This window comes from Sorex fumeus, unplaced genomic scaffold (assembly GCF_029834395.1).
Source record: "Sorex fumeus unplaced genomic scaffold, SorFum_2.1 ptg000021l, whole genome shotgun sequence".
Lineage (NCBI taxonomy): Eukaryota > Metazoa > Chordata > Mammalia > Eulipotyphla > Soricidae > Sorex > Sorex fumeus.
Window position 1 is genome coordinate 4856485 of NW_026606078.1, and position 24587 is coordinate 4881071.

Sequence of the window (24587 nt, forward strand, 5' to 3'; positions counted from 1 at the left end):
TGGGTTTTTTTTTTCCCCCCCTTAATACCTTCAATACATTTGTCATGACTCAACATAGCTGTTTTATTCCAAAGCTTTCTGGAGAGGAGCTCTCTGTCTTGACAGTCTTTCCAATGTCATCCTTTTCTTCCAATCCACTATTGCAGAATGGCTGGCTCTACTGCAAGTTGAAAAATAAACAAGTGCTTTCTGGCTGTACTTTGTGCAGCTCTTCTCTTGGATCTGTTTTCCTATTCTGTTGCCCTCTCCCCAGTCCCTAGCATTTTCTTTTTCTACCATCAGTTGCTTTTTAGCTCCTGTTCTTCTGCAATTCAGTCAAATCCTAACCCCACACATCTTTCAATCACTCTGCCATTAGTGATTAAACAAAAGCCAATCTAAGCTCACTTTAAAAAATTCAAAAAAGCCTGAGAAAATGTTCAGTGCTCCCAATTTTATTTTTATTTAATGCTAAAAGTTAAAGAAAAAATAGGTACTATAAATCTGACAAGTGACAGAATGCAGGTGATATTTCCATAGCGTGATTTTAAAATAGAATAATGTTGATATGAGATTACACTCACTTCAGTTGACATGAGTTTCATCATATATAGAAAAAGTATCACCTTCAACTTAAAAAGTAAAGGTTAAAAGGTGGCACATTTTTAAAATACTTGGTGGCCCAGGAAGGTATACAGTAAGTTGTAAACCATGTGTACATTCTAACTTTTAATGTGAGGCCACATAAAAGACAATCATCTGTTAAATTCTATAAACTGTTAGAGTGAAAAAGGGAAAACTTCCAACACCCCATCCCCTAATATTTTGAATATTAAAAGCACAGCTGAAATACTAGAATTTGAAAAGTAGCTGACACTTTTATCCAGCTGTGGAGAATCTGCACTGTCATTAGGTACAACAAAAAGATCAAACCCATGCATGCCCCAATGTTAACTCTTCCGCATAAAACAATGTCAGAAAAATAACCCAGATCAGCATTTTCCAGCTGCAAGCCTTCCACAGTGGCCACTCGAGGGCCACTCATACTCATGCGGCTCTTAATGGTAGCAAGCTCAACACATAGCCCTTTAAAGCTTCGTATTCTCCCACTTAAAACACCAGCACAGAGAAACCATAGTTGGTTGTCTTTTCCACAGCTGGGTAGACATTCAAAATATCAAATGGTTCTTTATTAGTTTTTTGGAAAAAGCTTATCTGTATTAAGACCGCAAAACATACAGATAGCTACTACAAATTAGGTCAAATGACTGATCAACTTGTAACATATATGAGGTCAAATTCCAGTTTATAATAAAGTGCCTAGATACACATTTACACAACAGACCATAACAGTTGAATTCTTTACAAACATCTTTATGGGCATGTAAAATTGGACTCTGTTTCTGCATGTGTGCATTTACATAAGAGAAACCAGTCTGATCTGAGTCATAGATACTCCAACTTAAAAAAGTGTAACAAACTGGTTAATCATGCAAGTCTGTTTGTAATACAACATGACCAGTAACAAGAATTTGCACAGCATTAGTAATATAGGTGCACTCATTAAAAACACTACCAAAAAATACTGTATTTGGTGCAGTATCTGATTTTCAAGTGTTAAAAGCTCAACCATTAAACTAAAACTAAAAAGAATCCAAAGTGGGTTAACAATCTGTTTTCTAATTAAAATGGAAGTTGTGAACGATACACATAAGTTGTAGACCTGAAATCATGATTCAGCCTAATTATGGGGCCAAGTTACAAACACCTGAATATAAAAGGATTTAAAAGTGTTCTGTTGATGTTAAATCAAAACGGCACAAAAGATAAACCAATATCACTGAGACAACTATTTCTAATAACTGATTATTTATTGGTTTAAAAATTATTTTACTGATGCAAAATAGTGATCAAAAGAAATTAGTTTACAAAAAAGCTTCTAATAATAGTTTTGAAAGGTGGGGCCTATTATGTAAAACCCTTTAATTTTCACTAGTTTATCATTTTTTTCCAGAAAAAGTATTATTCACTTGGTATTTCAAAAACATGTAAGAAGGAAATCACAGGTTTCCTCCACCCCCATTTGGGCTGTCACTGATATGCCCATGGGCAGTCCTGGCAGCACCATGCGTTGTTACTGTCATTGTACCATACTGTATTTAGCACTCACTAGAAACAGGGTGTAGGTGATAGTATCAACAGCAATAGCACTACAGGTAAATGATTTAAAAAAAAAAAAAAGAAACAAAAACAAAACAGAAAACAGAAATAAACCAATCCCATTATCTCCAAATTCACCTGGACTGTAACTTGTGACTCTTCTCAAAGGAAAAGACAACAGCAACATACAGCTCTAGGGTATTTAAAAAGGTGAGGTGGCGCTGCAGAGCCCAGCTCTGTTCAAAGATGGCAGTACCATCTTGTACACACCACTATCCATGATCACTGCCTTCCTTCACTGAATTGGGTATTATGTAACCAACTAGCATGCAGCATTTGTAATCTTTACAACTGATCACATGGGCAGTGAACAGTGGTCAACTTTCGCCTTAAAAAATGCCCCTCCCCCACTACACAATCCTGAAAATCTCTCAGCAGCAACTCTCAGGCAGTCATCAATAATCCCAGCAATTATACTTGAAGAACAAAACAAAGATTCAAAATCATTTTTCTCTATTACTCTAGGAGAACAATGTTTTGGGATAAACTTGGTGACACTCCCTAGTGGCATGCCCACTTCACAACAGTGCCCCTTTCACTCATTTCTTTTCCTTCTCCACCAGTTGGCCTCCAACCTGAGAAAGGGGCCAGCAATAAGGAGGAATAACAGACAGTAAGGCAATCTTACAACGTCAGAAAATGTATTTGGCTTTTTTTTTTCTTTTTAAAGTAAGTGCATACAAATACAGCTAGAAGCATTTCTGATTTGCCAAGTGCTCTAAAAAAGCAGCTCAAGTCACAGCCTACATAGAACGGTAACTGTCACCAGGATAATAAAGCACAAAGATATGCTAATAACATTAACAAAAGAAAACAATGTCTTTATAAGTACATACCTTTTGTCGTCAAAAAAATATAGAAACACAATGTATTCAAAAAATCAAAATTATACAGCCATGTTTATGAAGTCTACATTTCCCTTGTCTTGGATATATATATATTTATATATATATATATGGAGATATATATATACAATTCAAGCAGTTTTAGTTAAGGGTAACCACTGGGTTTTTCTGAAACCGGAAAGTCACGAGTCTCTCTCTTTTTTCACTTTCACATCTCCAGCAAGGATGGTTGCAATTTCCCCTTGCATAAAAGCCCAGGGGACATTGGAGCCCACAAGAGGGCATTTTTCCCCACTGGGACAATAGACCTCTCCACTAGCTCCCTGCTGTTTGATGCTTTGTCTGGAGCAAGGGAAGCAGAACTTGTGCGAAGGGACAGACGGGCACTGCACAAAGTGGGTGTCCTCCAGCCGCTCGTGGCAGAGGGTACAGCACAAGGGGGCACTGGCTGCCAGAGAGGAGTCCGGGAGGCTGGCAGGGTGCACTGACTCCAGTCCTCCAGTGCTGCCTGCCCCTTGGCCCCCAACCTCTCTAGGGCCTAGCCTTCTTTGGTTCATAGAGGACGGAGAGGGTGGACTGCTGCTATTCCTCCTGGTAGTGGAGTGAACCTGGTTGGCATCTTTCGAGGAATGACTGCCCCCTGCATTGTCTGCGACTAAGATTAGGGCTGCCATAGGGGACTGGCCATTCTGGGCCGCTTCGGGGGGTGTGGTCCGGTTGGAATGAGGTGAGGCAGTGGGTGGTGGTGGAGACACAAAAGAAGATGTAGGAGTAATGGGGATCTTGAGCCCTTCTGTGGATGTGGACAGCCACGGCTGTGTCTCTCCATTGATCTTAGGGGGGCCGACTTCACCTTCTGGTTCTGGAGAAGGCTTCCTTTTCCTTGCTGTTCTTGCTACTGGGGGGGGGGGAGGAAAAGGGAGGAGGGAAAAATAAGAATAAATAGGTAAATAGGGCACGTTTGAAAAGGATCTTCTACTAACATGAAATAGAAATTTGTTAGAAATTTCCCTTTCCATAAAAATCGCACGAGTTTCAAGTCCACGTGCACCTGGAAACACTTCAAGCCTGCTGACGCTCCGATAGGGTATGCGGGTCTTAGAACAGCACAGCAAGTGGCGGGGATAGAAACGCTGGGTGCACACGTGCACGCCTGTCTGCAAGCTGCACCGCTCACATGAATGCTAAAGTCCCTCAACAGGTTAAAAGGTGACTGGCGTCCTCATGCTTCCAAGCAAGAATGTGCTGGGAAAGGAAAACCTTGTGTCAGTGCCTTGCAGCCCGTCTGACTCATCTCTGTTATGCTGCTTCAGCACAAGAACACGTTGCCACTAAGCACTGGTTCCGCCTCGGGCAGATCAGGAAGTCGGGTGTTTGTTGTTTCTGGGCCCCGGGAGAAAGGTGAATGGAAAGTGCGCCCCCTCCTCGGCGCTGCCCGAGGATCCCCTGGCTCCCCTCCCTCCCGCCCCTCGCCCCGCGGCCGCCCCTACCTGCTTTAGACCCGTTGGCCCCGTTGGCCTCGAACCCCAACAACCTGCCTGCAGTCAGGGCCGGCTCCTTCTTAAACTTGCTCTCGAAGGGTCCCGGGTGGCCGTGCTGGTGCAGCGCCAACAGCGTGTCCCGCACCGTCTTGGGCCGGTTGACCCAGTCCTGCTCGGCGGGCCCGCCGCGGCCTTTGCCGGAGCCCTCGGTGCCCAGCTCGGCGGCGCCGGCCGCCGCGGTCAGGCTGTCGGCGGGGCCGCGGTGCGAGGCGGGAGGCGGCGGCGGCTTCTCCTTGGCCGCCGCCTCGCGCGGCTCGTGCTCCCCCGCCGCGCTGCTCGACACGGACGCCGGCCGCTTGTGGGCGCCCAGTTCGGCGGGCGCCGCCGAGCCCAGGGCGCCGGCCGCGGCCCCCGAGACGGCGGCGAGCGAGGCGGCGGCGCGGCCGCTGAGGCCGAGCGCGGCGGGCAGCGGCGTGGCCGAGCCGTTCATGAGCGGCACCAGGGTGGGCGGCACGGCGTGGCCGCGCCGCGGGTTCGGGCTCTGGCGGTTCAGCTCGGGCGGCTCCTCCAGCTTGGAGAAGCCGTTGGGCACCAGGATGCCGTTCACCGGCGGCGGCTGCGGCGTGGGCGGCTGCGCCAGGCCCGCGGCGGCCGGCCGGCTGCTCGCGAAGTCGGCGGCGAGGCGCGGGGGGGCGTTCGGCGGCGCCGGCCGCCAGCGGGTAGCGCTCCAGCGCCTGCGGGGCGCGCGGGCTGGCCTCGGGGCCGCCGTGGCCGAGCTGCTGCTGCTGCTGCTGCTGCTGCAGGAGAAGGTCCTTGGCCGAGAGCGGCGGGGGCTTGGCGGCGGCCGGGGCCGCGGGGCCCGGCGGCGAGCGGCCTTCCGGGAAGCAGCCGTGCGCCCGCTTGAGCTGCCGCGCCGTCTCGATGACGAACTCGACGCGGTCGGCGCCCTCGTAGTTGACGCAGCCGCGGCACACGGGCTCGGTGAAGTCCCAGATCATGGCCCAGGGCATGCGGGGCAGGTCACACAGGTAGCACGACTGCCGCCGGGACGCGGCCGCCACCGCCACCGCCGCGGCCATGTCCGAGCCGCCGGTGGCGCCGGAGGAGGAGGGGGCGCCGCCGCCCCCCGCCGGCACCACGCGCGCCCGCCTCCCCCCGCAAGCCCGCGTCTCTCCCACCAGCGGCGGCGGCGGCCGCAGGAGCGGCGGCGGCGGCGGCAAAGCCCGCGAAGGTTCGGCGCCCGCGCAGCGCCCCCGGTGCACGAGGGGCGGCGGGCGCGGGGCGAGGGGCTGCAGCCGCGGCAGCACGTCCCTGCGGGCGGCGCGGGCCGGCGGCGGGGCGGCGCGGCGCGGCGGGCGCGGCGGCGGAGCTTCGGCCGGGGCCGCGGCGGGCCTCCAGACCGGGGCGAAGATGGGCCGCGCGGGCGCGGGGGAGCGCAGCAGGTCGCGGCGGCGGCGGCGGCGGCGGCGGCGGCGGCGGTCGGCGCCGAGTGCGGGCCGGGGGGCGGGGAGGCCGGGGGGGCGGGGGGCAGGGGGCGGCCGCCGGGGCAGGCTCAGCCCGAGCGGCGGGGCATGCCGCGCCGGGGCGGCGGCGGCCGGGCGGCGTGGAACTCGGGCGCGGCGCGGCCCCCGGGTCGCTCCGCAGCTCTCTCACAGTTCCTGGCGTCGCCGCTCTCCAAGCGCCCGCGTCCGCGCCCAGCCCGCGTCAGCAGCTCCGCCGCGGCCGTCGCTGCTGCTGTTGCCGCCGCGGCCGCTCCACTTCTACAGACTTGATTCTTCGACAGCCTCGCACGGCGCCTGCGCGGGCCCCCTCCCCTCGCGCGCGCGCGCGCGCCCGCCCTCCCCCGCGCTTCCCCCTCTCCCCACCCCCCGCGCGCGCGCGCGCGGGAACGAGCGCGGCCGGGAGAGCCGGCTCCGCGGCGCCCGCCGCTCAGCGCCGCCCCACAGCGCCGCGGCCGGGCCCGGACGTGCAGGCACAGCCCGGCGCAGTTTTGCTCACCGCCACCCTCTCGACTTGGCTGCGCTCCTCCGTCAGCTCCCCGCCCCTCCAAGGCCGAATGGTTAGGGCGATTTGGAAAAGCAAAGCCACTTGGGTAGCAGTCACCTCGGTCGTTCGAGAAATGGGGGGCTGGTGGGGCGGGGGGAGACGATTAAGTTGGCGGCGTGCACGCGTTTCGGTTTGTTTGTCATCTCTGAACTCGACACCAACGTGCAACCCCTGGGATAAGTGCTTTTACACTCGTTCGTCTCGGGAGAACCCTGCAAGCACGGCTCTCCTTGCACTGGCGAGGGTGGTTTTAACTTCCCAAGCCCACGACCCGAGTTCACACGCTACTTCGCGACCCCAGCTGTAAGGGCGTGGGGAGGAGGGGCGAAATGTGGATAAGGCCCATGCAAACGCAGGGAGCTCCTCTCAGCCCGCAGCCGCCCAGCGGAGCGAGGGTCCCGGAGGCCCCAACGCGCCTTTTGTAGGTCCGCCTGGCGGGCGCGTGACTTGGGCGCGGGTCCGCGTGCGCCGCCGCCGCCGCCGCCGCCGCCGCCGCCGAGTGCGCAGGCTCCGCGCGGACGTGACCCGGCGCGGTTGGCGCTGGCGGCCCCATTGAGCGAAGGCACATTCCAGGGATCCGGGGTCGACAGCCAGCGTGGCCGCGTCACCGCGCAGGCCACGCCCCCTCCCCCCGCAGGCGGCCCCGGGACGCGAGGCTCCGCCCGCGGGACCGAACTTGGACTCGAGCTCCGGGACGTCCGGGCAGCGTTCACAGGCGCGCGGTTTGACGGTTGACCCCACTCCCTTGCGGGGCTGGGAGCTCGCTTGCACCCCGGATCGGAGTCGGGGATGAAGCAAACCTGGCCGGTGCGAAGGCGGGGTGCAGTCACCCTGCCACCTCGGCTCGCTGCCCTGTGCCACTACTGGCAGCCCGAGCGCTCGACTCTTGTCCAGGCCGAGTTGCACTTTTGAGTTTCACACTTTTATCGGGAGGAGGAGCTAGTGTGTGTTATGGTAAATCACTTTTTGGCCGGTCCTTAGCCTTAATGACTAATAGACACGGGCTTAGTCACTCTCAGTTGGGACTTTTACACTTCAGCTCTGCAAAGGCGGCCTCTGGAATTTCTTTTGTTGGAAAACAGGCCCACGTTTCTCCCTGAGACTGGAATGAGCTGGTTAAGTGTGGGAAGAACAGGGTACTAATTATATTATCTTTCCTACAACTGGATTGGTAGGTGGCGAGAGGGAGAAAAAAAAATCCTGCTGACGTTTCTCTCTAGTTGTTGCTGTTGAAAATGCCAGGTTGCTTCAAAGGATTAACCACAAGGAAGAGGAAAAACACCCTCAGAGACACAGTAGTGGAGAGGGCTGCTTAAAGCACATGAAAAAACCTGTTCGGAAATCGCATGGAAAACGTAATGCCAGAACTAAATGTTTTTACAGGTTAACCCTGCAGATCTGGGGGATTTCCAGAGAAGGTTCGCGGGCCATAAAGATCTCCCCCATCTGTTCCAGGATCATGCTCTGCAATGGTAGCCCAGCCTAGACAGTCCTCCTCCAGCTGGGAGAGCAGAACCTACCCAGATCCTGTCCAAAGGCAGCTGGTGCCGTAGTGTAGGTCACCCCAGGTCTCCCCACGTTGTGGCCAAAGAGAATGAGGCCCAGTCTTTGTGCTGGTGTTGTAGGCTGAGGCCATCTCACCACCCCCCAGAGATGACCCCACTTGGCAGTGACTGAAGCACATTAGGAAAAAAAACAACTTGGTGTTAAAGTCTTGACCTAATTATGCCCATTTACCTGCAGGCTGGCACAGTCATGCCCTCAAGGGAGAACCTGCAGCTCTCTTCTCAAATAGAAACACTGAGATCCAAATGCAGCTAAGGATTATTGAAGACCAGAGCTTTTCAACAAGGGAAGAGCATTTCCTTTTTATACTACCAGTTTAATGGCGAAACTGACTTGTTGTAACTTCCCTAATGAAGTGCTTGCTGGAAAAAAAGAAAAGGCCATTTTAATTCTGCTTTCCCTCGCAGTAAAAGGTTCCGGAATTGAGGGGGTTAAAACCTGGCGCTGACTGAATCCACGGCAGCAATTCCTTATATTGTATCAAAAGTCTTTCATGCTGCCTGGCCTTTCATGTAGCTCTGAAGCAGCTTTATCGATGTATGCTAAGTAAACATAGCTTTGTTTTTGTCTTCCACCCACCACCCTCCCTCTCCACACAGACTGGAATTGGATCCCTTCCAGGCGGCTGCTGCAGCAGTTACAGCCGCCGCCTCCAAACACAGGAGCAGGGCTTCTGGGGTGAGGCAATGCGTCTGCAATTCTCAGAGACAAGGCAGGAATTGTAATTGTAGTTCATCATGTGATGACTTATGAAAGAGGAAGTTGGTATGTTTTAGTCACGTCGACTCTGCCCTGTTGCTTAAGGTTCCCGGTCCTTTCAGAAAAGAATTCTAATCTTTGCCTCTCAAAGTCAAGGTTATTGGGTTGGCTGCAGGATGCTCCTCCACATTTATAATGTGGACAGACAGACCTGGTGAAGTGTTTTGGTGGTACAGTGGGCTGAGACTGGCTTTAAACCAAAATGCTGAAATACTGCTTGTTTTAAGAACTAAAGGAAATGTTCTGTGGGAAGCACTCCTGCTGAGACTAGATGAAGAAACAATCCTTTCCAGCCCTAATTTCTGAGTTAAAGAGGCATGCACGCGCACACACACACACACACACACACACACACAGACACACACACACACACACACACACACACCCTATATTTTGGGGGCAAAGGGAAAAATCATTCCATGTAATTCTATTACAAAGGAGGTGTAAGGGGCCAAAGCAATAGTACAGTGGGCAAGGCATTTGCCTTGCACACAGCTGACCTGAGTTTGATCCTTGGCATCCTTATGATCCCCTGAGCACCTCCAGAAGTAACTTCTGAGTGCAGAGATAGGATAACCCCTGAACATTGCTGAATGTGGGTTCCCCCTCCCCACCTTCCCAAAAAGGAGTGAGGGAACTGATGGGATGGCAAACTAAAGGGAACAACTCTAAGCAAATAGTGGATAGAACCAATCTGACCTCCCAACTCTGAGATTAATGTGGGCTTTCACAGTGTAAGCATTAAACCTTTCCAGTCTCATACGGTCTCCAGAATTTACTCCAATTGAGACACTCTTGTTAATACATTACATGCAGTCCTGTACTGCCAGTCAGCAGAACGTTTTAAAGAAATTCTTCCTACCAAAGGATCTGGAAAGAATTCCACCACAGGGATTTGCAGCTGCAAGAGGGGTACAATCCTATGACCCCAGCAAGAGGTGGGTGCTGTCCTTCAGGTGCTACATCTATAGACTGCTGAGTTCATGAGTTTCAGCCCATATCTACAAGTAAAATAATAGCCTTCATTCTTTAGAGTACAATTTCTATTAATAGCATGATGTTGCAACCACACTAACGCTGCTTAAACTCTGACCCTGGTGTCTTTGGAGGAGAAAAATGTGTAGCCACATGTCCTTTCTGTGGATTCCATCCTAGTTTCCTTAAACTTGGGCAAAGTGCCGCAAGACTTGAAGAGTGTGTACAATAATCACATGGTTTCCATTTTTTAAAGTTAAAAAATGCATTTGAATGTATTAGTTTCTATGACTATATCTATACCCTCTATAGAAAAAGTCAAAAAGTCACGACCTACATAGTCTACAATAGATATGAAAGCTTTTCTTCTAAGTAATAGCATTTTAGGAGAGAATTCTACTGATTTTTATAATTGCAAATATACTTTAAAAAAATACTTTCCCTCTGTTTGACCTTTCACTGTAGCCTACCTCCCCTGTGCATAGAAAGCATTTAGATATTAAAGAGACTTGCCAGGAGATAAGGAGATAAACTCTCTTTGCAGGGTCTAAGAATCAGGCCAAATAGCATCACAGAGCTTTTAATCATCTACACATTATACACAGAAGCTGTTAGTCACCAGCCTGTGAGTAAACATATGTACAGGTCCCCATTTAGAGTAAAATTTGGGGTCTTATTGTAGGTTAACTACTGTGTCAGAATTTAAGGAGCTAAGTGAAAAATACAAAGGAGAAATTGAGGTCATATTCTTGTTCAGTCTGAAAGGAAATTTGTAGGAGAACTGGAAGGGATTCAACAGCCATTTGATGCCAGAAACCTATTGACTTTTTGGAAAGAGTGTGATGAAATGTACTTTTCTGGAACAATATCTAGATGTGGTTTAACTTATATTTAAGATGCTCACTAAAATCCTTTAAAAGGATCAGTGGGGAGATGCTGACACAATAGTGAAATAACTTCATGGGTATGGTTTTAAAATATCAAAATGGTAAATTTACTTTCATTAGTTTGCCTACTAAAAGGTGTAACTTTCCTACATGCACATTCAGTAGTAAGGAAAGTGAAATGTTAAATTCTTAAAGGTTAAAAATAATAGCTATTTTTATATCTTCCATATGGACATTCAGAAATATGTGAAGCACAAATTCTGTTGTCATTCTTTTTAAGAAACTAAAAACCTAAGATATTAAAAGATATAGTTATTTGCCTACAGCAACATTAAAGGGATATCTACCAAATTCCAGGTATGTGTCCTATTGAAAAAAGTAGGATTCTGTTTGCATTTTGTATTTTTTAAAGTCACCTAAATACAGTATAGAGGCTTAGCAGAAGTCTTGATATATGTTTATCTATAGAAATAGGAAAGGGAAAAATTCGAGTATAGCTTATAGAACACTCAATTTAAAGTAAACAATCACAGTAGATTTGTAGTAAAGCCATCAAGTTAGATATTTCATAGAATTTCATAGGGCCAAACGAACCAAATGGTCATAAATTATTCAAATAAGCTTTCATGTTATTGTATCCCTATGAAACAGAAGTTAGCCAAAATGAACTAAACTTTCTCTTCACTATATTAAAATATAGTTTTCAAAAGAATTCAATCTGTAGAAAAATTTGGCCCTTACTAGTAGGGTTTCAGCAAGCTACTCTGGTGGCTAACTTGCTCTTGTCAATGTGTTTCAGCCAAATAATAATGTAATTTAAAACTGTTTTATGTGTAAATTTGTCCAGCGATATTCAGATCTAGACAATTAACATAAAATTCTTTCTCTAAACTTTATTTATTGTCTTTTTTATGGCTAAAAGACACACGGAGAACTCCCTGCAGAAGGGGAAAAAACTAAAGTTAAAAAGACTAATTGTGGATTGTAATTTGTTAATTGGAGTCTGTATGCATTGGCACATCCAATCCTGGGCCCAAATGGTATTACCTCTTTGCCAAAGAGAATGTCACACCATTGAGAGAATTAAGATTCTCATTCAGAACTGAACTTCACAGAGGGAAGATGAAAACTTCCCTATCTGTACCAGGGTGCAGATAGCCTGGGTTTGATCTCTAGAAGAGAACCTCTGATAGACAGAAAAAGAGAAAGAGATTTTCTAATATGACTCTCTAAATATAGTATTTTTTTTTTTAATTGAAAAGCTTGTCATAGACAGCTAAAATGCAAACACAAATAAACCTGATGGACATGCTGGCAAGCCTCCTCAGTTCTTCAAACAAATTTCTGAGCTAAGTTGGTTCTGAAACATGACTGAAACCACACGCATGGACCATATTTTTAAACAAAAAATCTCGATAGGGGGCCAGTGTGTGACTCAGTGGTAAGGCACTAGACTTGCATGTGTGAGTCCCGGAGTTCTATTCCAGGCTCTGTTTGGCCTCCTGAACACTGTCAGTAGTGACCTTGGAGCACTAAAGTAAGAGTATCCTCTAAGCATCTCTGGGCATGACCCAAATAAATAAGTAATATCTTGATAGCTAGGTCTTAAACATTTGTAAGACTTCTTTTATTCTTTCTGTCTAGGTGTCTAAATTACCATACAATTCATTATTCTAAACAATGAACAATGACTTAAAATATCATTGTCTATTCACTTTATAAATATGGAAAAATGAAATACCAAGATAGTAAGGGATTTGCCTTGAAACAAAGAAAATGTGTACTTAAACAACAGCTAAAATTTAGGTTTTTCAAACTGCAGTTCTTTCTTTAGCCCACTGGTGGGCTACCTCCTATTTCTATTTTCTTCACAAGTTCTTTTTTATATTCATGTAAATATCTGCACAGGAGACAACTGAGAGACATAGGTTCTCTTCAATATACCTGGCATGTGACCTGAGGCAGGTCATTTGGTCTCTTTGAACCTATGATTTTCTTGAGTGGAATAATGGATGCTATTTCTGCCATGAGCCTTTGAGTGATGGGTGGGGGTAACGGGAATGAATACAGGGGAATCTGAACAAACCCAAGCCCAATTCTCTTTGGTTACATACTGTATCATGAAACAATGCAGAAAAAAAAAAAAAGACCAGTAAGTGCCTTCCCATTATTTTGAGGCATTGTGCCATCCAAATAAAGTTATGAGGTTAAATGGCTACCAAATCATCTCATCATCTGAGAACATTATGTCTGGTTGGTTTGGGCTCAGATCCCAGGCTAGGAGGAGTGTCTAAACCACAGTCTATACTTAGTTTGAGTTATCCAGGGCAAAAACATCTGTATCAGCATTAATATGCCCAAACTCAAGTGTCTCAAAGTGTATGGAAAATATTTCTTTCCACAAGAGAATATATGTGTGTGAGTATATATATATATATATATATATATATATAACAATCTACAGACCTTTCAGATTGCACAAAATAACCTCAGTTGAATAAAAAGAAAACAAAGGTTCATATAATGATAAGCAAGGCCAGCAGGATGTGGAAATATGTTTTGAGGGTTTAGGGGGAGGTTTTTTTTTTTTTGTATTCTCACCCAGAATCCCACTGCTTAATAGCTGTGTGGCTTCTTCACTGACTGTACACTGAATTTGTAAAGGCTATTATGATAGCAAGTTCCAGGAATTCTAAAGTCTGGGAATGTGTTGTGATTTTGTTAATTATAGTGAAAGAGTACATCCCTAACCATTTTATTGGGGGGGGGGGGGTAGGGTTCCTCTATTTTAAGAAAAGTAATAAAGTTTCTTAAGCTCTATATTTAAAAAAATCATTTGGGAGGTGGAAAGCCCTCATAGGTAGATGTTATTACACTTGACATTTCTTCCCAAACCATAAATGAATCATATTCTTTCCTTTTTGTTGATTGCTGAAGGGATTTTAAAATGAGTCTTCCACGATCACACTTCCAGATTCCTTGAATTCAGAGTGTGGAAAAGGACAAGCAGCCCCTTTTAGTTGTAACAGGAGACATTTTTTTTAAAAGCCTGGAATGCTGAGGCCCTCTTAGACTGAAAACATGTCAGGACATGTCTTTTGGGGATGCTATCAAATGGGTTAGGGCTCAGAATTTTACATTCCATACTTTTAAAGTTGTTTTCTGTTGGCAGACAACCTCTTGATTATTCTCATGTGGTGAGTGTAAGGGCCAATCTCTCCGGTTCCAAGTAATTAAAAACAACAACAACAAACAAAAACTCCATTTTCTGTGAAGTATCCCCATTTCAGCATATAGTGCTGGTTGTGTGAGTGGGCTTTTAACCGTCAAGTCTACATCTTGACACAATTCATTTAAAAAGTAGTCAGTTCAAAAGCATACGTTACCTACAATGCTTCATAACCCAGTCTACTCTAGTTTCTTAATAGTGCCACCATGCTAAGAAATAAAAAATTACTTGGAAAAAGTTCTCACCTTACCTGTCAGAGTTGTCTTTCCCCTGGACTGTAGTTTCCATTTGTCTTCGCTCCTTTTTTAGGGTCTAAGATTGAGAATGGATTTAGGGATAAATAAATAAAGGAATGAGTGGTTAGTGTTTCCTTCTTCTAATTCAGAAAAATACAACTTCCCCTCATGCAGGAGACTTAAGTTAGAAGTAACACAGTTCTCCCACTCTATAGAGTGTTTTTAGGAAGTTCTGATTCATGGACTGGATAATTGCACTAAATTAGTATACTGTACAGCATGGGCCTGATTAAACTGAAAGAAAATGTTCTACCAGCCTCCCCCCATCCCTTGGTCACTACCAAGAATTTATTTCACAGGCACCATTGTGAGATCCCACCAAAGTAACAAGCTTAAAACCTCGACATTTGCCTTATTCTAGATCATATGTCAATACTTGTTTTAATATTTCTTGAATACAAGTCAAATCTCCACATATTTCCAAACAGAGAAGATGATCCTAGGTGAGTTTTAAAAAATTAATGCATTTTTATGAAAAGGTCTCATCTCATTTCACATTATGAGAATTATTTTTTAATGGTGTGTTTTATTGGGAATTTCCAAGAGACACTAGTCTGGAAAAAAACAAACAGGATAGGCAAAACAGAGTCAGAATTTTTTGAAAACATTTCATTTTGTAGACCAAGAATATAACTTGTAAATCTTTTTTATGCTTTTATTATGGTATATAAATTATGATATTTCAGGGGAAGCAAATAAAGCAAGCATAGGGAAGAAGTCAGTTTCTTTCTTAAAGGTAGTATAATTTAAATAATTCTATGGTAGAGTTTCAACACCTCCAACTGAGAACTGTTGTTTACGAAGTAAGAACAGTAATCCTCATGTAAAAAGGTAGTATTGCTACCCGAGACAGCAGATGGTGTTATTAAATACACAGGCAAAGTCTAAGGTCATAGGGAACTAACAATTAACCAGAAATACGATCTGTCACAGTCGTTTAATGGGTAACCTACCAGATATATGCCACTTGAGTTATTGTGAATAGTAGGAGTTATATTGTCAACCTCTCTAGAAGTAGTTTTAAAATATTGGAATTTTACCATTGTTTAAGTATTTAGTGAAACCAGCAAACCAGAAAGAAAGCAAAAATCAGTGCAATTTCTTGTAAGACTGTTTTCTATTGCCCACTTTGACAAATACCTTATTTGCTCAATTTGCAGTTTTATAGCTGCTATCTCTGAATAAAAATTGGTCTCCTCAAACAAATGCTGTCAACATTCTGGATTTTAGCAGATAGTTGTTGTAACACTGCTTCACTATATCCTGGGTATCATTTTCTCCCTGCAGATTTCATAAAAGAGTGGGGGTGATTAGAAAAAATTCAGGCCAACAAGGGCAAGTTTAGAAAACAACAATGGAGGGCTGGAGTGATAGCACAGCGGGTAAGGCATTTGCCTGGTATGCGGCTGACCCGGGTTCGATTCCAGCATCCCATATGGTCCCTGAGCACCGCCAGGAGTGATTCCTGAGTGCAGAGCCAGGAGTAACCCCTGAGCATCACTGGGTGTGACCCAAAAAAGAGGGAAAAAAAAGACAACTGGAGATGAGGGGCCCTGAGTTGGGGACGGTATAGTGGGAAATGGAATCTGATGACTTACCAGCAAATAATGGGACCACTGTAAAAATATGGGAATGGGTTGTTTTTAAAATTCATTTTAAATTTGATATAATTTAATTAAAACTTCCAGTTTGGGTCACATCAGATGGTGTCCAGGGGTTGTTGCCAGTGGCACTGTGGGACCATGCACTACCAGGATACAAATCTGGGTCTCTAGTATGCAAACCATGCACTCCAGCCCTCTAAACTATCTCCCTTAACATCTGTTTATATTTTAAATCAAGTTCAAATATAAGCATCAAATAGGAGTTAACTCATTCAGCACAATTTCTTGTGACGATTTTCCAAAGAAAGTTTATCCTAAGAAGGTAGGACTAGATCTGTTTTAGTTAGGACTTCTCAGGAGAAGAGACTTAATTCTAAATCCACTCAAAGGAAACAAAAGCATGGAAGCTAGTGCTAAGATTGAACACAACAAACTATTTTGCTGGAATTGGAATTTGGGCTGAAGGCAAGAACTCTAAAGTGTATCATCAAGTTGTGATCAAGTCATTGTATCCACTAATCTAAAAAACAGCATCTGGAAAAGCTGAAACATCCCCAGTGCCCCAGGTGGATAAAAGATGAATAATGAAGAACAAGGTTTGATGATCACTGGCTAATCACAGTAAATAAAAGGGTGGATTACAGTCTTTGGACCAAAACTGTTCATAAAATATAGTTCTTAAATTTTTCTGCTGTCGGATTTGGTGAGGAAATCCAAATCACAGGAAATACAAATAAGAATTGTGTTATATACAATGTCCAGTAGTTAAAGTGTGTTTATATTTCTCCATATAAGTAAAAACTCCATGTAAGTTTTATCAGGAATATGCAACATCTGAAGGCATAGATTTTCCAAGTGGTGAGGATTCCTGCCGGAACTTCCAGCAGTCCTGAGAAAAGCCAATAAGATACCCTTGGGCTGAATGAATGAGAACTTTCTGGAGAGCGGAAGACTGGTGGAGGTCCAGCTGGAAAAACATACGGCAGCAGAGGCGGAAAGAGTGCTTCATGACCAGGAGCTTTATTAAAAAAAAAAAATGTCTGGAGGCTCAAGGCAGCTGTTCCAACCTGAGATCTTACTAAGCATGATGGATGTTCTTACTTCTAGGACTGCCTCCAATTTACCTGGACCGCAGCCAGTGCTGCATCCTCAGGCGCCTCTTGGAATGGTGTATGCAGAACGGCATCTTCCAGCATCCTACCTTCAAGGCTCTACTACCATGCCTGCTCTCCCCACTGTACCCCACCTCCCACCCCCAACCAGAGTACATGAGATAGCAGCTCCTTATTATGTTGTTTTGAAAGCAAGGTTCGCAAATCACTGCAGACAGTTTGTTTTATAATAATAGATCAGGAAGGAAAATGGCTCTGGTAAATTCTCTTCTGAACCACAGAACTCAGAGCATTTTGAACAACACAGTAACAGGGACGGAGCTCAAAGGACAACACCAGGCACTCTAAGTGAAACAAAACCAGGCAGTCTAAATTCAGACCAGGAGAGCAAGAGATGACTTCTACAGATAAGTGCCTATCCTGCAGGTTTTATCTTTCTGTCAAGGTCATTGACAAAATAATAGGAGGGAATATTTGATTTTTCCATGTTAATTCTCTATAATCATTATTTTTTTGTTGCTCACTACCATTTTTATTTGTGAGAAAAGATAAAACTGGTTTTAACAATATTTTATGTGGAGCCAGGGTTGTAGCTCAGAGGTAGAGCACTTACTTGCTGGTGTGAAACCTCGGTTCCATTCTTGGCAACACACACACACACACACACACACACACACACCACAATACACTTCTGCATGTAATACTGTATTCCTTCAGCTTAATTAAGGGGTGATTATTCAGTTATTAAAAATAACACTTCATTAACTCTGTAATTTTCCACAGAATTTTATAAAATTCTTTCAGAATACTTTAAACAGTACTAGATTTTTTAAAAGTATTATTAACATATGCTATTTAAAGGTACACACAGATTATATCGGAGAAGTAGGCAATCATACCTCTTTTTACCCTCAACTCTGGCATTCATAATGCAGCTAGAGCTGACTCTGCTATTTTTCTTCAACTGATAATACTGTCTTCCTTTCTCAACTTCTAGGATGGATGTTTCGCCATCATTTCTCATAAGCTGTGGCAATTGTAGAAGAGCAATTACTGTAGTCACAAAAATCAGGGCCTAGCTTCATTACCGAATCATTATGACAATCATCTTTTCAGTTTTCTTTGTCTGTACACACATTTTCAAGGCAAGTATTTTCATTATTGGACAGGAAAAGTCAGTTACACACACCTCAAAGTGATAAAACAATATAATTAACTTGATTTTCTGGGTAGGGGGTTGGGGGAGTTGGAGGAAGGTATGATATAGTCCATTTGTTTGAATTTTAGTTTCCTTCTCGGTCACTCAAAGCAAAACCTAGATGACCAGTACCAGAGAGATAGTACAACAGGTAAGGCACACACTTCCCTTGCATGTGGCTGGCCGAAATGCACTCCCAGGTATGACCCAAGAGCAAAAACAAAACAACAAAACAACAATACCCCAAACCTAAATGATCAATATTTATGTCTGTGTATATCTTATAGTCTGTCTCTTTTTTTAACGTTATAAGTCAATATTTTAATTAGCCTTGATGTGTGTTTCAGATAAAATATATTGTTATACATTGATTTTATTATTAAAAATGGTAACACATATAAATATATTGTACTATAAAATATTATTCATGTATTAATATTAAGTAGTATGCTACTCATAAAATAAGCTTTTCATTCAACTGGTCAAGTGGGGGCTAAATCTTCAAGACTACCCAGGCTTTCTGGGAAAGGCTACTCAGGCTTTCTGGGAAAGAGTCCAGTATTTCCTAATGTCCAAAGGAAGAAATCAGAGTCACCTCTTTTTAAAAAACTAAAGCCTTCTGGGAATGAGAGGAGCACCAAAAATGCAGAGATAGATCTGGACTGGATGCTGGCCAAAGGCTTATTCTGTTTCCCAGTCCCAGTTTCCCCTTCATTGGGTGAGTCTACTGCACATGCGCTGAGTTTCCTGCCTAGTGCCACTCTGAGGTTTAAGTCATGGGAAAGTAACTCATATTCTGATGGATGCCAGTTCTGTAGACTGTTGCCATGTTATTGTGAAAAACATGCAAATCACTTTTCTGTGCTTCTTGCCACCATAAATTTATATATATATACATATATATGTATGTATGTATGTGTGTATATATATATATATATATATCCACCACAAAACCTAGTGCCAAATAAATGTGTGGTTTACTGATGTGTCCAGAAACCATTCAATATGAGTATTATCCAACCATTTGACTATAGGACCTGGAGGCAGAGTGTGTCAGTCCTTATTCCAGTTATTTAAAAAATTTTCGTCCTGTGTTACTACAGGTTAGTTAAACAGTTTGTGCCTTGATTTCCTTGTTCTGTGAAATGAGTATTAAAGCAGTGCTTACTGCAGAGATTGATTGTTAAATTATTTGAACAGTGCATACAAGTAATATAACGGACCCTCTATTAGCATTAGCATTTGTTTGTGGCATATTTCTAAAGAAGGCTGAGGCAGACATTTGTTATTAAACTGATCTGTTATTCTTGTTACCAGGCTCAGACTTCAGGATTTGACTTTAAGAACAACCCCTGCTACTTAGTTTCCCTTCATACCCGCCATTGCAGGAAGTAGTTATTGCCAAAGCTGCCAATAACCTCATCTTGACCATCCCCTCGAGACTCTTCTCTTTCTAATCCTGTCTGTGTCATCTACTACTTTTGACATCACTCCTTGGATTCTTTTTCTAGGGTTTGGTAGTTAAAGCCACATCCCGTGAAGACTAAACTTATAGATCCAAAGAACTGAAGAAGTCCTTACGTATGTGTTTTTGTTTTTCTCTGCCTCCACAAGCCCTCCACCCGTTCTCTAGACTGGAGATTCCAACATTCAGCACATAATAGATGTTCACTAAATATGTTCCTGGAGATGTCAACACTCAGCACATAGTAAATGCTCACTAAATGTCTGTAGCATTAATCTGATGATGTGAAGTGCTTCCTTATCTCTGACTTTTGTTCAGTATTTGAGCCCTTGCTGCCTCTTCCTGGAATTTCTGCTATAGTGAAATAATCTAAATAAAGTCTTCTGAGTTATCTCCCCTTCCTCCCTGGTACAGCACGGTTCCCTGAGCACCACTGGATGTGACCCGAAAACCAAAACCAAAAAAAAAATCATGTAAAAATTAAATGAACAAAAAGAAGTTGTTGTTCTTATTCTTCTCCTTAGGCCTCCTTCTCTTTCTCCTCCTTCTCCTTCTCCTTTTCCTCCTTCTTCCCTTCCTTCTTCTTCTTCTCCTCCTTCTCCTCTTCCTCCTCTTTCACTTCCCCAGGTCTTCTGCATTTTAATTTCTGCATGGAATTAAGCACTGAGCCCCAGCCCCAACCTAAAAGTTTTTTTCTTAAACACAGAAAGGTACATAACTATTGGTTCAGTCTCTGAATCCCCTCTGATATGCGTTTCAGACCAGGGCCACTTTATGTGGTATACTGGTGAGGTATAACTAACCTCCTTTTCCCTTTGTTGCTGTTGTTGCAACTATTAGCAGTCACCTTTACTGCATTGTGGGGCTCTGCACATTTTTTTTGTAGTACTGGTACTTTTAGCCATAGTGCTAACTGGGTATGTACTCTAATTGTAGTGCTCATGCACAGTGTTTTCTGGGGTCACCATGGTGCTCACACACAGGCTCACTGGAAAGATCACCTTTTAGTTGTGTTACATGCATGCACATGACTGGCTGTGGTGTGGCTAGAAATCACTTTGCAGTGCCAAAAGCCAAAGGGGGTAGAGCTTCACCGGTCATTCTTTTTGCATATGGCAGCACTGGGATCAAACTCGTGACCCAAGGTAGTCACTTTAGTCACTGAGCCATGTACTGACCCCCCCAAAAGACTTTTTAGTGGTCTATATGTGCACTACAACCTGACGTTAAAGCTTTACACGATATGTAAAGGGTATATATGCAGGATGGGCTGGAGCAATAGCACAGTGGGTAGGGCGTTTGCCTTGTATGCAGCCGACCGGGATTACCCAACTTGGATTCCTCTGCCCCTCTCAGAAAGCCCGGTAAGCTACCGAGAGTATCTCGCCCTCATGGCAAAGCCAGGCAAGCTACCCATGCCGTATTCGATATGCCAAACACAGTAACAACAAAGTCTCACAATGGAAATGTTACTGGGCCCGCTCAAGCAAATCGATGAATAACGGGAGGACAGTGACAGTGACAGTGATATATACAGGATATATGCTTGATCTGGGTGTATAGCACAACAAAGAAATAGTGTTAATAATTTAACTTCATCACCAACTGAAGAATTATTGGTCATGAACTTGCTTACATATTATGTGTTCATTTTGAGATGTTGCGTTTGCTGAATCTTTTTTGGGCCCGCACACCATTTTCTAGTCTTCCTTTCACAAGTCTGACACAGTCATGTGCTTCTGGACACTAGTGAGTGGAATAGGATGTTTGTTGTCTATATCTGGCACACAGAACCCCCCCTTGCTGATCCCTCCTCTATTGCCTGGTACAGATAAACTAAGATCTTGGAGAACAAGGGCTGACAATGGGTAACTCAATCACTGCTTGGGGGAAGACCACCTGTCAATTAAGAACATCAGTTTGGACTTTTATAAGTGAAAAATAAGCTTATGTCATTTAATCATTTTTGGGTTCGAACAAGAAGATTTTGCCTTATTACACAAGGCATCAATAGCAAAAACAAAAACAAAAAAAGCAAAAACATTTTTGTTAAGTGTAGCGAACTTACTAAATTCTGGAAAATAAGTTGTAAACAGAAGTGTTGTATGACTTTTTAGGAGGCCTATTAAAATAAGTTGATTTAAGTGGAATGGGGAACATTTAATTTGTCTTCCTTTACTTTCCCTCTCTGATTAGAACCCAGATATAATGTTAGGAATTCCACTGGTCATCCTGTAACTTAATACATGAAAGCCATTTTCTAAGACAATAGAGCAAAGAATCGGAAGGTACCAGGTTCCTGATGGAGCTGGAGATGCTGGACCAATCTTCGACCTTGAACCTTTCCTACAGTTTTTTCATATAAATCTCCTTCTTGTTTAAATCATTCTTTTATCTGATATCCAATGTATCAAAATGACTTTATATGAATCATGTGTGTAGTGTCAAACCTATGCACTCTTTGCCTTCCTTTAACTCTAGAAAATATTTTTCTGTGATTCTTTTCTAAATGTTTTATAGAATGTATGTTTCATGTATACGTTTATTTTTGAATCAGTTTTTTGTCAAGCTGAAGACTTCTATATTTAAATAGGTCATGGTCACGGTCTTACCATTGTTCATCGATTTGCTCAAGCGGGCCCAGTAACATCTCCATCACGAGACTTGTTGTTACTGTGTTTGGCATATCGAATACATCACGGGTAGCTTGCCAGGCTCTGCCGTGCGGGTGAGATACTCTCGGTAGCTTACCGGGCTCTCCGAGAGGGGCGGAGGAATCGAACTCGGGTCGGCCATGTTGGTTGCGTGCAAAGTAAATGCCCTACCCACTGTGCTATAGATTAAAATAGGTAAGGTAAATGTAAAGGCCCTCCCGTTGATCATCGATTTGCTCGAGCAGGCCCAGTAACGTCTCCATTGGAGACTTTGTTGTTACTGTGTCTGGCATATCGAATACGTCAGGGGGAGCTTGCCAGGCTCTGCCGTGTGGGCGAGATACTCTGGGTAGCTTGCCGGGCTCTCCGAGAGGGGCGGAGGAATCGAACTCGGGTCAGCCATGTTGGCTGCGTGCAAGGCAAATGCCCTACCGCTGTGCTATAGCTCCAGCCCCATAGATTAAAATAAAGGAAAATAAATTTTAAAACCTCTGCTTTTAACTTGCAAAGGTTTTTTTAAAAATCTTGAATGGGGTGGATTTTGTCAAATGCTTTTTCTGGGATTGATATGTTAATATATAAATATTTTTCTTCTTTAACTGGTTGATATGATGGTTTACATCTATTGATTTTATAATGTTGAATAAACTTTGTATACTTAAAATATATCCCATTGAATTATTTACAGTTTTGTTTATTGTCAAATTCAATTTTGTTGAGGGTTTTTGTGTATAAATTCATAAGAAATAATAGGTCTAGTTTTTTTTTTCAATAGGGCTGGACGATAGCACAGCAGGTAGGGCATTTGCTTTGTTTGCAGCTGGCCCGGGTTTGATTCCTCCGTCCCTCTCAGAGACCCCGGCAAGCTACTGAGAGTATCCCGCCCACACAGCAGAGGCTGGCAAGCTCCCCGTAAGGTATTCAATATGCCAAAAAAAGTAACAACAAGTCTCACGAGACGTTACTGGTGCCTGCTTGGCAAATCAATGAACAACTGGAGGACTGTGCTACTGGGCATTGTCTTTGACGAAAATGACCAGACTATTGCCTGATCTCATAAAATGCAATGGGAAGTGTTCTTTTTATTCTATTTTCTAGAAGAGAATGTGTAAATCTGGTTTTAATTCCTTAAAAATTTGATAATTTCTTCAGTGAAAACATATAGGTATGAAAATATCGGATAGCTTGCCAGGCTCTTCCGTGCGGGCGGAATACTCTCGGTAGCCTGCCGGTCTTTCCGAGAGGGATAGAGGCTTTTGGGGCGACCTCTAATCACCCTTGTAGGTGTTACCATATTTGAACCCTATCAAATACGGTACGACAATTCCGGAAGATGGGAAGGAAGGAAGGAAGACAAAAATGATCGTCTGTACTTTCAATGCATGTACGCTAGCATCAGATGCATCCATCGAGGACCTGATGGTACAAGCGCAAATGATCAAGTACGACATCATTGGTCTGACCGAGACAAGAAGGCACGGATCTCAACATGCCGTTTTCGACACTGGAGAAGAATTGTTCCTCAGAACATGCGATAAAAGAGGTGATGGAGGGGTGGGTGTCCTTGTCAACACAAACTTGGCCAAGAGCATTGATTCATTCGAATACCTAACAACCCGAATCGGATGTTTACATTTGAATAGATGTGGCTCACTGCCTGCAGTTTCTATCTTCGTTGTCTACTCACCAACATCTCATTACGATGAAAGAGAAATCGAGAAGTTCTACATGGAGCTGGAGAAGTTCTATAAAGAAGACCACACTTTCTACAAGATCATTGTGGGTGATTTTAATGCCAAGATAGGACCGAGAAGATCAGCTGAAGAACTTCACATCGGGACCCATGGCCTAGAATGGAACGAACAGGGTGAGAGACTGTCTGAGTTCATCATGTCGACCAAGACCATTCATGGTAACTCACAGTTCCAGAAGGCAGAATCTAAACGATGGACATGGGAGTCTCCCGGTGGACGATTCCACAACGAAATAGACCACATCATATTCAATCGACAGTTTTGCCTGACCAATGTCGCTGTTGTCCCAAAATTTCGAACGGGATCGGACCACCATCTCCTTCGTGCAAAATTCTACTTCACAGAGCGGGAAGAAAGGGCTGCAAAGTTCAAAAAGAGAACTCCCAGAATGACCACCAACTGGGAACTCTTTGGTACTATTGCGGCAACATGGGAAGATGCCATTGTTGACAACATTGACGAGGAATACAATCGACTGGTTCAGCACCTCCATGAATGTGCGAGGAACGCCAAGAGA

The 24587-nt window shown here is 44.3% G+C and overlaps 1 protein-coding gene across 1 annotated transcript; it reads right to left on the reverse strand.

Moving 5' to 3' along the window:
• Positions 1 to 1141: 1141 nt before the first annotated feature.
• Positions 1142 to 5833, reverse strand: IRF2BP2 (interferon regulatory factor 2 binding protein 2). Its single transcript, XM_056113575.1, is given in 3 exon segments — positions 1142 to 3942; positions 4535 to 5216; positions 5218 to 5833. Coding segments are annotated over 3 exon segments (1785 nt in total). The 5' UTR covers positions 5605 to 5833; the 3' UTR covers positions 1142 to 3226.
• Between the last annotated feature and the right edge of the window lie 18754 nt (positions 5834 to 24587).